Source organism: Sphaeramia orbicularis, chromosome 2 (assembly GCF_902148855.1).
Source record: "Sphaeramia orbicularis chromosome 2, fSphaOr1.1, whole genome shotgun sequence".
Lineage (NCBI taxonomy): Eukaryota > Metazoa > Chordata > Actinopteri > Kurtiformes > Apogonidae > Sphaeramia > Sphaeramia orbicularis.
The window spans coordinates 28,766,487-28,781,174 of record NC_043958.1 but is presented as its reverse complement, the minus strand read 5'-3'; the positions used below and the strand labels follow the sequence as shown (position 1 = coordinate 28,781,174).

Genomic DNA, 14,688 nt, shown 5'->3' with positions numbered 1-14,688 from the left:
AGCTTTAATGCTACTCCATTTGTGTTGATTTTTTTTTTTTTTTTTTTTTTTTTTTTTGGTTGGATGATTGTGAAAAACCAGACTTGGGACTTTTTACTTGCTAGTTGAGGGGAAGAAGACAGAACATTTTGTGAAAGACTGAGATGTAGGTGACTTAGAGACTGTTGTGCACATTTTAGGTGCATTCCATTCTGTGTTCATGCATACAGAATGAATTTTGGCAAGTGTGTATTTTTATTTGATCGTATTTCTACACCAGCTCTTACAGTAAGTCTTAAATACACTGTGTGCAAGCATACCGTAAAAATGTGCCACTGAAACCTTTTTAAATCAACTGTATAATATTCTTATGAGTATGAAAAATATGTGTGAGTATTTGATGCACAAAAAATTATAATACATACAAATTACTGTTACTGCCAATCACTGACATATCCCAAGCTGTCAATAACATTTTTTTTCTGTCTCATCTTAAAACATGGTGGCATCATGACAAAAATTTGGCATTTAAAGGGTTAAAGTATCTGTAAAAATTAATTAGTATTTGATGTCAATAATTACGTCAGATGTAGGTAAGAAATTTAACTGAATTAAAGTAGATTGTAATATTAAGTTATAATATTTTTAGTGCTTGCTTTTTAAAAGCACATTTTTGTACTTTGCGGTAAGTGTGACTAATATTAGAAAAGACAGCCAGGTTCATTGGTAGATTTAACCCTTTCATGCACACTGGTCACTACAGTGGACAGCTATTCTACAGTTGTTCTCTTGTATATTCATGGATTTTGTTTTTCTTTTCGTTGTTGTTGTTTTTTTTTACACATATCTTTATTAAAGTTTTAAGACACTACATATCTTTTCTGGCATGAATTGGTAACATTATGTAGATCTCTCCTGAGCATAAAGCCTCAGAATCACAAGCCCTCTCCATAGTTTTCACACAATTTATCAGTAAATACATATTTCTGTGCGTCAAAAATTAAACATGTGGTGTCCAGCTGAGTGGACATTTTTGCAACTTCATGAAAAATAGTTTTTTTTTTTTTTTTTTTTTTTTGTTTTTTTCATTATTATTTTTTTAATGTATTTTTTAAAAAATGTTTTAATTATTATTGGTATTTTTAAAATTATTATTATTTATTTTTCAGAAGAAAATTTTAATTGCATTGTTTTTTGTTTTTTTGTTTTTTTCATGCCTAAAGAGGAATAAAAACACTCAGGAAAAAATTTTGATTAAGGTTCTCATAATTCGTGCATGAAAGGGTTAAAGTTATTTATCCGTCTTTAACCGTCTTGACAACAATACATTTATAAATTCCCCGTAACATGTACAATTTAAGACATTTTAACTAGGTTGTGGATACTTCTACTCACCCTGCAAAAACTCCTACGTTTTATTCCTCACTTTGAATTGAAGTACGTCCAAAACTGCGACTTTTACATACGAAGCAGGCATTTTTACGGTACTACACCCGGTGTAGGTGACTCTCTTAGGCTCTGGAGGGCGCCATTTTATCTTCTCCACTTGTTTACGTTGCTTCTCCTCTCTGCCGTCTGCTCCGCGCGCCCTAGCAACTGCAGCATCAGCACGAGCGGTACGGCGTTGGTCGCTACGTCAGCGCCGCGTTTGGTGTGTCAAGTCAAAGGACGTTAGACGTTACGTAAACCGGAAAACACACTCAAAATGCGTGTGTAAAATTAGCCGCCAAGTGAGGATTTCAGCGATTTCATTTTCAGGTTAACATTTAGTACGAGAGATTAAAATTATCTGGTCACGAATATATGTAACTGACGTAAATCTAGTATTTTATATAGATTTTATACTTGATAAGTCAACATCCTCTATACAATCCACAGCCAGGACTATCAATATGCAGTGTAAATACCTGTCACATGTGTTGATGATCATGATTAAATGTTTAAAATACAAAAGGCAAAGACATGACCAATGTACTGTCATAGAGGAGTAAAGAAAGGAGACATTATTCATATTTATTTGTTTATGTTAGAAAACACATTGGCTAGTTCAGCAGATTAATTGACCATTAAAGTAGTTAACAATTAACAAGTAAGTTAATTCCATTACCATCATACATCTGAAGCAGAATTTATTTCAGGTCATTTCAGCACCATATAAATCCATAGTTATCCACAGTCAGATTTAAAGTGCTTTAATTAGAGAACGTACACCCACTCCCCTCCCTTCCCTTTTTTCCCCTAAAAAAATTGTTTAACCAATTAACTGATTGAAAGTAGCTGCCAGTTAATGTAGCTGTTGAAAACTAATTGATAGTTTCATTTCAGTAATGTAAAATATATGACAAGAAGTGACATTTATTTCAATTAATTTCAGTCCTATAGTAAATCTAAAGAGGATTTTTCATTACTATATACAGTCCTCATTATTCATGTGAGGAGCATTTATGTGTTGACTATTTTCACATTTACCAATTAGTTTTTAGTCATTAAATGTTACAAAATAGAGGAAAAAAAACAGCCATTTACCCCAAAGACGAAGCTTTCTATATTATTTGTTACTCATTTAAGGAACTTTAAATTGTTTATAGCTTCTCTCTTTTTTTTTTTTTTTTTTTTACATTTAAGCTTGAAAAATACTATTTAGAACAATTAACTGACCTCTAAAGTAAATGCCAAATAATTTAGTAGTTGATAATCGATTAATTGATACGGCTGGATGTAATGTCGCTAAATTAGGTGATTGAAGTGCTGTAAAGTATTGCAGATGTTAACCCAGGACAGATGTGGGGCTTTTACTTTGACAGTGCCAGGCGGAAGTGTGTGGTTTATTCCTCAGTGTTTGACTGTGGTCCTTCTCCCGTCGTGTCAACCGAGGCTAGCCCAGCATCATCACCGCCCTCTTCTTTCTATCCCTTCTGTATTTTCTGTCCTTCTATTTCTCTTTTCTGCCTTTTCCCGACAGCTAACGGCGGTCAGCGGTCTGCCGGGTGAGCACGTCCAGTTTTCTGTTTTTTTCCGTTGACCTGCCGCCGTCTCGGAGCTGCTTCCACCGTCGTGCCGCATCAGCCGGGAGAGAAAAACATCCATCCACGACGACGAGGAGGAGGCAGGCTGCGAACACAGCAACGCCCATTTTGACACCTACTGTATCCCTACTGTACGAACCAACGCGGTCGGGTATCTTTTTAATGCCTCCTTGTTGATGTCGAAGACGGCTTTCCCCACTTGTAGCCGGTTCTCTGCGGCTCTTGCTCTGCCTCTGTGCCCCCTTTAGCATCTTCGAATAGCAGCAAACATCAACACAGTCTGGGCTGCTCCGGAGCTCCATGCCTCTCTGCAGTCCACGTTTCTGTAGGTGAGCATGTTTTCCATCATTTTCCCCCGCATCAACCTGAATATTATTAGTGTATCTGCTAGTATCCCATTTGGAGAAGGATTTATGTGTACAGTGGTAATATTGACATGACTGTTTTGCTGATGATGTTAATATGTGTGTAGGGAGGGGGTGCATATTTATCTGCTAGTAAACAAACCTGGCCTACATTATTTTCTGCAGACTGACACAGAAATTGTGCATGTAAGTGTTACTCAGGTAGATTTGTCTCAGGTAAATCACAGGTGCTTATGATATTAAAGTAAATTGCAGAAATGTGATGAAATACATCTTGAGATTGACTTCTTTTGATAGTAAAACACCAGAAAATTACAAGGTGAATCATGTTAGTGCTGTGACTTACAGTTACTTTAGTTTTGTGTTATTGTCTTGATTAATCGATAAGTCATTTGGTCTATAAAATACAAGATTATCATGGTCAATGTCAGGAAAATGGTGGCCTGAATAAACTCAGTTTCTTAGAAACTAGGAAACTGTTGAACTAAACATTCAAGTCATAGTAATAAGTGAATGAGCAGAAGTAATTCAATCTGAAAATCAAGCCAATTGTCAAAAATATTGGTGATTGTAGGTGCAAATTTTATAGCTATTATTTTGTCACAAAGTCAGCATCTCCGGTATTAACCACCGGTCAGTACCTGTACTAAATTTTGTACATATTGGTCCAATCAGCCCTAATGAATCAGTCTAAATCTATTTCAAAGTGTCAGAAAATGGGAAAAATGTGTCTCCCAAAACCCAAATGATGTCCTCAAACATCTTGTTTTGACCACAACCCAATTATGTTAATTTTACTGCCATAGAGAAGAAAATAATTACAGGTGGTTTGTATATGGAATTGATAAGATTAATTGAGGTTTTGTTTTTAACCAAGTTTGTTCCTGTAGAAACCATTCTTCCTCAACTAAAAAACATCATGCAACCTCTTTGCTTTTTGTTGTGTACTAATTGCAGTCGTTTAGTCCTATGAAATATGGTTTTAGTTAAGAAAGTGTCTTTTCGGATCATGTTTTGTCTTCAGGTCTTATAGCCAGTCTTTTTAGTCTTTTTGGCCAAATTGCCCAGCTGTACTTGTTGAAGCTCTAATACATATTCATTCATTCATTCATTCATTCATTCATTCAGTCATTCATTCATTCCATTTATTTTATTCCAGTGTGTTCAGAATGCACAGGTGGTAATCAGTGCAGCCTCTCCACACCGCTTGTTGTTGTAGCACTACTACTGTACTCGCAGGGTTACTACCACTGTCAGCCTACAGTATGTTGTTGTGGGTTGCTGATTTGTGGCACATTTACAGACTCAGGCGGGCGAAGTGGCAGTCAAAATACAAGTATGAACGAGAAGACTGCTGGTGAGGCCCTGTTTATGTACAGACACACATACACAGGAGCGCTGCTGTGTGTTAATGAAGATCAGTCAGCTCCCGTTCCCTAGCAACAGTGATGTGTGCTGGTCAAGGCCCTTGCCAAATTTAGCTCCTGGACTGGCCCCGCTCGTCATAGCTGCTGTGTGTTGTTATTATTTAGGATGGAATAGGGATAATACATGCAGAAATATAAAGCCCATTTGAATGCATTTGAATGTAAAAGAAAAAAACATGAAGGCTTTGTTTGATAAGTTGCTGCACATTCCTTCTGGTTGTGAAAGGTGTGTTTGTGTGCGTATGTTTGGCTTCAGTAATTCTTACCGCCTGTGCTCTCTTTGCAGGTGAGCAATAGCAAAATACAAAGCACTAAACTGATAGATTACTGAGATAGACATTTATAGATGTGTCTTAACCAGTGTTATATTTAATGCAGGTGAAATATTCAGTTTAGAACCTCAGTTTTTGTTTGTTAGTTTGTTTGATTTTTTGAGGGGTTGACTTACTAAGAAAAAATGAGAAAAATACAAATAGAAAAGTCAAGTAAATCTAAAACAGATTATGTGTAGAAATTTCCCTTGTGGGAGATTAAAAATGGATTCTTTTGGGTTTCTGTAAATTGGCTTGAGAGTCTGGTTTGATTGAGTGATTGAAAAAAAGTCTACCTGTATCTGGTAAAGAACATTATGAACTAGAGCTGCAACAATGACTCAATTATTTGTCAACTACTAAATGAACTGACAGATATTTAATCGCAGCTTCTTGAATTTAAGCATCTGTTTTTACTTCTCTATGGCATTAAACTCAGTATCGTTGAGTCAATCGAGACATTTTAGGTCGTCAACTTGGGGTTTGGGAAAACACCGATTGACATTTTTCACCATTTTATAGGCCAAACAAACAAATCGTTAATCAAAAAATGACTGCCAAAGAGTAGTGTCCTATGAATGTAGATAACCTGTATAAATTCACTTCCCAATAAGAATAAAGTGGCTGAAGACCAGTCTATGTATCTACTAAGAAAATAAACAGTTCTCTTGAGACCACACACTCCCAAAACCAGTCTCTGCTTTACAGTCATCACACCCCCAGTAGTAATAGTGACATTTGTTAAAACCTGTGATCACAAACAAGTACAGTATGAGTTAAATGAAGCTCAAACCTCACCATATGAAATCAGTATAAAAACCACACTGTCTCCATTACTTGAATAAGATCATTATTGCCTCGTATCTAGTGTAAAGCCATAGCTCCACATTTGCTGATGCTGACAGTCTGACACTGCAGGGGCTTATAAGAGTCAGTGCAAAACAAAAATGCAAGTGAATGTGAATGCATGTAAAACATGGATCAGGGTCTGGATCAGGGTCAGCTGAGCAGAAGCCGACTCCGACCCTCCGTGTCCCCCCTCCCTTCCCCTCCTGCTTTAATCTGTGTTAATGCCATTAACCAGGGGCCTGTGTGAAGATTTAAAGGAGGGGGCATATCCGCTCTGCACAGCATGGGACAGATTAAGATCAGTCTGGCAACACACATGCATAAACCTAGACAGACAGGAAGACCATGATGGGCTTATCCTATAGGCCAGCTGTTGATTTGCTGATATGTTTACCATGTATTGACAAATAACTTGTTTACATCCTCAGGGAGCTCATCTTGACCCTGCTCTTCTCAGACAACATCAGTGGCCTTAACTTCCCACATCTTTGTTGGTTTTCCTGGGTGTCCTCCTCCAGTGGCCCCCTTGTCCCCCTCTGAGCGACCAGCTCCTCTTTCTCTTTGTGGTCTCCCGCCATCGCGTCCAGCTGTGGCCCTCACAGGGCGCGCTCGCTGGCTCTCACCTGACAGGTCCCTGGCCTCAGGACGACAGCCAGCACCAACACGTTCCCTACATGAGGGACAAAGCGACGCAGGTGAGTGCAGCTTATGTTTTACATGCTTGTCAGAATGCTTGGGACCTATATGAACCAAGCTGCTTAATGCAAAGAGGTTAGGAGCGATTGCAGATGGTTGCATCATCGACTGGTGGTGTAGCAGCTGCTGCGCTGTTTCTGCCTATCACTCAGCGACCAACTTTGATCCACACTCTGGTCCAACCGTAATTTTTCATCTGCAGGTCCATTTAAGGCAAACAGTCGAATGCATATTTCAGCACTGACTCCACTGGTTTGTATTGTGCTTGTATTTAATGCTGCTTATAGTCTTCTTTGTGTTTTTGTGCAGGTCTAGTCAGACTCTTTGTAAAGAGTGCCATATTGATTGCTACCGCAGTGTTTTTGTTCGTGTTAGACTCCCCAGATGCACAACAGAATCCGAACAAGCGGTTGAACATTTAGGTTTTTGCAGGGCCGATACTGGTTATTAGTGATGATGGTGAATAACATGAAGTCATATTTGGAACCAATTTTTGCTGGAAAATTAAACCCTTGGTTTCAATTCAACAGTCCTTTTTCACAAGGAACTGATAGCCTGCAGCATCTTAAGTGCACTTCTGCAGCCTGTGTTGTTGTGTCATTGTGGTGACAGAATGGAGGCAGTTTTAGAGACAAACTCACTTCAGTGTTCAATGAGTGATAAAACAGCTTCAGTTCAACTCATCAAAAAGCGACTGAGGTTTGTTAGAATCTGACTGATGGACTGAAAACTTCTGACTAAAGGCAGTGACAGTGATTTTTTTATACAGTCATGGAGTCGTACTAAAACAAAACCCTAAGTATGAGTTCCATTAGATTTGAGTCTTGGGCCAGACACTATATTAAATTAATTCAGTTAATCAAGGTTTTTCTTTTAGAAAATTGTGGGAAAAAGGCCAAAACTGCAAACATTTTTAAGGAATATTCCTTCCTCAACAAAAATTCAATGTATGTAAAGAAAGAGTATTTTTCAGTCATCAGTTCTCATAGTCAGAAAACAATCAGTCGTCCATAACAGTAAAAAAAAAATGTAGATTTAATTTTCAAAGTACTGGCTGTATCCTGGTACTTTTATTCTTGTATGTTACTCTGACTGCTCACTGTCTGTGGGTTTTAGACCCCCAGGGCCTGGGCAGATGAGAGGAGGAGAGGCTCTCACAAACGCTCGGCCTCCTGTGGGAGCACCGACCAGCTCAAAGAGGTCAGTTTTTTTCTCATATCTACAGCTATAGAAACAAACAATGATGTCTGTGAATTTTCTGACTGTTTGGTGTTTAAATTAAAGTTATCTGGGATTTTCCAGATTGCCAAATTGCGTCAGCAGCTTCAGCGCAGCAAACGCAGCAGCCGCCATCGGAGAGATAAGGATCGGAAGTCCCCATTCAATGGCAGCCACACCATCATCCAGTCGCAGGTGATCAATACACACAGTGTGTTTAAAGGAGTGTGTGTCTGCTGTGTTTCAGACAGGATCTAGGTTGGGTCTGTCATCTAGAGAGTTTTGAGGACGCCCCACTTTTCCTCACGTCCCTGTTTGGCTCTAACTATGTCTCCCGTTCATGTGAAATGCGACATGAGGCTTTTAACAGCCTCTGTCGTATGCAGAGTCAGTTAAACACATGTTCACGTTCTCAGTGAAGACAACAGGTCCAGGAGCAGGTCGGGGTCTCCCTGCGGAGTCTGCTGTAGTGCAGCTGTCCTGCTTTTTGAGGATCTTCATGAGACAAAGAAAAAGCAGGACAAGCTGAGTTACTATGCAGCTTCTTCTTTCACAAAGACTCTGACAAGCTCATTCATTCACACAAAGAGCCACTGGCTTGCAAACTAGGACAATAAGTGAAACCAGCACTTAAATAATTATTTCACTCCCTGAAATAAGGAACACTTAATTAAAACTAAATAAAAACTACAAATAATAATGCAAGATAACCTAAATGAAGAAGTACTACAGGTAAAATCAACTTCATTTTCATTTTCTCAGTGTTAAAGGCTCATGATGCGCAAGAATAATATGCCTTTACACAATATGGAACATATTTGAGGACATGTATTCTTTCATCCTGTCCTTTTTCAGCATCTACAAGGCACAGCTTTTGTCAGAATGCCTTAAAAAACCCTTGTAAAGTCTCATCCACATTTGTGACATTACAAAATCTTAAATCGACCACAAAACCTAATGCTTTTATACTTTACACTTGAAATTACTTGTTGGCAAATACAGGTTAATCAAACTTCAATATTTTTAATCTTGCATAAAACCTCCCTCTGCACAAAATACACCTTGACTTCATATTTATCTGTAGTAGCTGAATAAAATTTGTCTTAAGAGGAATGAAATGAAACTTCTGATACCTGTAGATAAGCCTATTAACTATTACAATTCTGATACTCTGCCTTCAGTTATAGTTTTTATAGTGTTGTCATTCATTATTATTTCATTATTATTTTAATGTTTTTAAAAACTGTTCCTGTTTCTTTTTCATTTTTAGTTTTAGTCTGGCATTTATTACTTTGCTACTTATGCAAAGTAACTCAAACTAAACTGAATTCCAAGCTACAATTTCTCCAAAATGAACAGAAAAGGGTAAAACAAGTCATCCAGGTGCTTCTGTTAACTTGTGCAGAATTCATGTTAAATGCAGATGTATGTTTGTGTGTTTTGCAGTCACCTATGCCCAAGACCATCTTGATACCCATCCCCATATCCAAGTCATCTGCCCCTCGTTTCCGCAACAGCGTGGAAGGACTCAACCAGGAGATTGAACGCATTATCATCCGAGACACTCCTGAAAAGGACGAGGCCATTGTTGTGAGTGCCACTAATGAAGATAAAATGTGCAGCAGCTTTTGTGTTTTCATATGTGCTTGATGCAGGTTTTTTAAGGACGTGAGGGATTAAGCCCCTGTGCCATGTTGTTATTGTGACCTCATTTTTGTGTGTGTGCGACAGCCTCAGGATGTCCCAGATGGGCACCGTGCACCCCCACCCGTCCCCCCACAGCGCAGCAGCAGCACCCGCAGCATCGACACACAGACTCCCTCAGGGGGCGGCCTGAGTGGTAGCCATAGCAACTGCAGTAGCCGCCCCGACTCCATTTCGCCCTCCTACCTCACCGTCCTCAACGACACGGCTGGAGGCAGCCCCTACGAGGACAAAGGTGAACACGCTATACATTGCACAAAAACACAAGCCCGTCAGAGTCTCTGTGGGCACCGACACGAGCTCCTGCGGGGCAGATCTGTTGCTTAACCTGACCTTTGACCTTCCTGTCTCTGTGTGCTCTCAGAGCTGGGCCCCTATTCTCCTTTGCCTAAGTATGCCGCCTCGCCTCGACCCAACAACAGCTACACATTCAAGAGGGAACCTCCAGAGGGCTGCGAGAAGGTCAAAGTGTTCGAAGAGACCATGTGAGGAGAAACTCATCCAATGCTTAATTTTCAATCAGTTTTCACATCTTTAATCAGCATGTTTTACACTCACTGGCTTTATCAGAGTGTCTGCAGGTTCTTACAAAGTCTGACATTTATTATAATTTAGATTTGACACACATTTTATCTAATTCTGTGTATCGTCTACTATCAGAGTGAATCAAGGTCCACATTTATGACACTTTAAACAACCACTGAACCTAATGCTGGTAAAGGTTAACCAAACTCACTCTGGTAAAGGTTAACCAAACTCACTCTGGTAAAGGTTAACCAAACTCACTCTGGTAAAGGTTAACCAAACTCACTCTAATAATCACATTCCTACATGAAACTTATGTCTCACATATTTACTACTTACCTTTATATTCCTGTTCCGCTTGAATTAGATGATTTGTCTGAAAGGTTCTTAAATTTGGTTAAAAACTGTCACAAATTTAAGCCCATAAACACCTGTTTATTGTGAAAAACAATTATTTTTTTCATTTATATTCATATTTGTTTGGAACAGAATATTAAATAGATGGATAAGTGGCTAAATATCACAACTCAATTGAAATGTAAAATTAGATGTGAAACTCAGGCAACTTAATCATACTTTGCAAAGTTTGGTATTTATTTTAGTGTTTTAGTGTTATTTTAGTGACATAATGATGCCACGTGCCAATAGATAGTTTTAAAATAAAATAACTATTTTCTCTGAATTTGACCATTATTGCAAGTATTTTATATAGTCTAAGTACAGAAGTCTGCAAAATTTATAACATAGGCTTAGTCGTTTCTGAAATTTTAACTCAGAAATGGTGCATTTTATGCCTTTAGTTGGAAATTTGCACAAAAGTTCTAGAGAAGAGAAAAGAGAAACATGATAACATTAATGTAACTATCATGCACGGTTGTAACGCAAAAAATTCTAAATACAGTGAGAAATAGGCCTATCCCTGTGGTCATTTTTATAAACTATTAATTTACTGAATAAATGTAGAAACTGTACTGTAATGCGATATGTACCATTACCTGGATATGAAATGACTTCTATCAGGATATGAGGTTTTGGTCACTTTTACTTACAGGTGAAATGGAGAAGTAAGTACATTGCATTGACTAAAGGAAAAACATTACATCCCATATAGTTTGGGGAAGATATCTTGTAATTGAAAGGTGTGATAAGTGAAGTCAAGTTATGAATCTGTCAAATGGAACATGAAAAATATTTAAGAAGTGTGATTTTTTTTCCTTGGACTAATAATAGGACAGAGACTGTGTGTATATGTTAAGTATATTTCTGCACAAGCAGCAGCTCTATTTGTGGAATGTTGTGTTGGTTTTTTTGGGCTCAATGTCTACATACTTGTGTGCTTCCAGGCCCAAACCTCTGCAGGAGATCCCTCCCTTCCTGTGTCCTGACCGCAACAAGGTCAACTTCATCCCCAACAGCGGATCTGCCTTTTGCCTCGTCAGCATCCTCAAGCCCTTACTCCCCGCCCCGGACCTCAGCTTCCGCCCCGGGGTCGGCCTCCGGAGTCTGTCCCCGTCCCTCGTGCCTCTGGGCGGTGTTGGCCTGCAGAGCCTGTCCCCGTCCCTGTCCACTCAGCCCTGCCTACTGGAGGAGCCGGAGAGCTTCTGACGGCCCCCCTCACTCCAGGCTTCACATCACCACATCCCCCTAAAGACCCTCCTACCCACCTTCCCCTGAAATCAGAAAACATTTGAAACTAGCAAACAACCCTTCTGCTCCAAAAAAAAAAAATGCCTTCAGCATGCCAGCTAAGCTCTCTCTGATGTCCTTATCTTGTTGAAAAAGCGCTTCCCACTGCCTCTCCTCCTCAGACGACTAAACGTGAGAGTCCTGCAGCCCCGTTCAGGGATCTGCAGCAACATTTCATCGCTTTATTCTACCTTTAGTGCTGGTTATGTTCCTGTTTTTAGGAGGAAAAGGGCGAAGGACAGATTTTTATTTCATCGTATTATACCATGGCGCCTTTCCACGGACATATCTCTTTTTCTATCTGTAGTTATTTCTCTTGATATGAAATATGCCTTCCATTAAAAAAAAAAAAAAAGGCCGCTGGTCTCCTTGGCGACCAAAAGATTGACCATGGAGGCTAATTTTGGTGCTGCCAGATTTATCGTAGCAAAACTTGAAGGGTCACGAAAAGGAGAAATTTCAAAATGTGCCTGATATTTTAGACCGCTCAGTTTCCCTGCACCGTTATAGCGCTCTGATCACGTATGTTTGTGTAGGTGTGATCTCTGCGCTATGGCGACCACAGATACACACAGAAAGGCGGGGTGATAACCAACCAACAGGATGAAGCATCTGTCAACCAAATCCAAACATGTTTTATACTTTTATTACCCAGGTTTTGTCAGCTTTACTCACTTGCTGTAAAGTGGAACAAACCGATGCCTTTCTTAACTCGGTAGCAGTAAACTGGTCCCCGCTGACTGGTGTGTATCTACGGGAAACACAGGCCAGGGCTATGACGTGTGCAGCGTGTTCAACCTGTGTCTGCTTGCCCCTCCTTCCCCGAAGATCCAGCCTTTGCTAAAAATGTCTCAGCCCCTCACCATCAGCCCTTCTAACTCCACCAACGCCTGCTCTCACAGCCTCCTCACTTTCCTCCTGCTTTTTCTCTCCTTTTCTTTTCCTCACTTTAACACCGATTTCCTTCTGTGTTGCTCAACTAGTTGTCGTGAAACCTCTCCACCCCCCTCTGGCGTACAGGGAACTGAGCATGGAGAGGTCGGCATGAAAACCACAAGGAACATTTCATGCAAATTTAAAGAACTTTTTTTACAGAAGCTTTGGCAAAACTATATTTGTTTCCAACATCACAGGAGCAACTCACATTTAGTTTCTTCTTGTTGCCTGCCATGTTTAACACTAACTGAGAAAACCCAAAATATTTTTAGGGCTAGTATCTGTTGATTGTTGTGATACCATAAGTAGAGAGTTGAGCACCAAGACATGCACAACCTCTAGGGAATAAACCTGTCGAATGGAGAAAAATCAATGTACCAAGACTAAAACAAGTAAAACTCCACTCACCAGTAGAGCACCAGTATCAGGGCTTTATTTTAGATACACTACTTCAGACTTTGACTGATCAGATCCACATGTGATCAGTCTTAATCACTACTTCCCAGTTTACATTATTGATACTGAATGGTAGTTTAAAAGACTGCTCTCTAGCTCTTGCATGTAAACTGTTTAAGTATAAAATCATACTACTTTATTGATATTTTCTTGCACCCCTCACATCATGATACATGTAATATATGGTAATATATTAGTTTTTAATCTAAACAGAAGTGCATATAATCTATGTAAAACTGATTAAAAACAATCAGAACAGTAGGATCTGCATTCGCATGTAGGATTTACACCTAACACAAACCACTATCTTATCATTTTGTGCCAAAACTGGGAAAAATACACCAGAATTTGAGAATGCACGCCCTCACTCTGCTGTTGCTCTCAAGTCCAAATCAAAAGACTAAGTATAAGAATAGATAAACCTGATGTCATGCAGTTAAAACCACTTTACTAAACTTTAATGTCAGGACAGTGAAGAGCAGGTCTTGTCTGACAGAATCACATTATAGATTACTTATTGGGCTGTTAATCACGTTTTCAATACCCTACCTGCCTAAAAATACATGTGACTGGACAAAAGTTGATGTTAGAGAGTAGATACACAAGTCTCATGTCCTCTCTGACCACTTGAATTACAATATGGTGAAAGGAAAGTATGGCATTTTTGCCCAGTGATGCTAAAAAAGTATGAAGCTCTGCAGCTTTTATTAAATTCAATGTTTTTGAGGATCATTACATTATCACAAAACATGATATTTTACTGTTGAAGTAGAAACATATTCTCATAGACCTCTAGAGGAGAGTTGTTGAGATGAGCCAAGTCAAGTGGTTTTAGTGCAATGAAATACTATTACTAAATACATGACTGCATTCTGCATACCCTGATTCTTATTTCAGTTGGACCAGGATGGACACGCATAATAACAATAATAAATCAAATGTGATATGTATACATTTCACAAGTCAAGTAAGGTGTGGTTGTAAAATCAGCGCTGACCATCTCCATGCTCGGGCCCTACCTCCTGTATATGTCATTCTACTCGACTGTGCCTGCTCCTGTGGGTTAGAATGTACTGGGATTGTAAATATAGAGGCACACTGTGTTTGTATTATTGTCTGACAAAGATATGTATTTGAATGAGTCAACAATTGTACCATAAACCCCTACTCTTCCCCCTCCTCCTCCTCCGCTGAGTACTGTGAATTACTACATGTGTCATTATTGTGAATAATAATGTATTTATTATTTATCAGATTTCAGGAGTGTAATTGGGTCTTCAGAGAATTTTAAACTAATCGAAATTAGATGACATTGTCCATCTCAGGTTGTAGTGATAGGTATTGAGATATACTAACTTTTCAGCACACACTAACACACTACTGTAAGAGAGCAAACCAACAGCTGCTATGTATGTAGCCTCACAAGATACAAGATAAAGACTTAACCCTGTAGCAGAGAAGTAGAGAGAAACGTGGATGTCCTTAATTCATGGAGTTGATCTGGAGTAAC

The 14,688-nt window shown here is 39.1% G+C and overlaps 1 protein-coding gene and 1 long non-coding RNA gene across 2 annotated transcripts; both read left to right on the top strand.

The window, feature by feature from the left end:
• The first annotated feature begins 6,543 nt into the window (after positions 1 to 6,543).
• Positions 6,544 to 13,084, top strand: fam117ba (family with sequence similarity 117 member Ba). Its single transcript, XM_030154909.1, has 7 exons — positions 6,544 to 6,652; positions 7,770 to 7,853; positions 7,956 to 8,066; positions 9,318 to 9,461; positions 9,603 to 9,810; positions 9,940 to 10,060; positions 11,444 to 13,084. Exons 1-7 carry the CDS (start codon positions 6,632 to 6,634, stop codon positions 11,703 to 11,705), a joined length of 951 nt encoding a protein of 316 aa, XP_030010769.1. The 5' UTR covers positions 6,544 to 6,631; the 3' UTR covers positions 11,706 to 13,084.
• Positions 10,067 to 11,178, top strand: LOC115433543 (uncharacterized). The gene is made up of 2 exons (XR_003937376.1): positions 10,067 to 10,296; positions 10,372 to 11,178. It is a non-coding gene; the product is annotated as an uncharacterized LOC115433543 (long non-coding RNA).
• Positions 13,085 to 14,688: the final 1,604 nt, after the last annotated feature.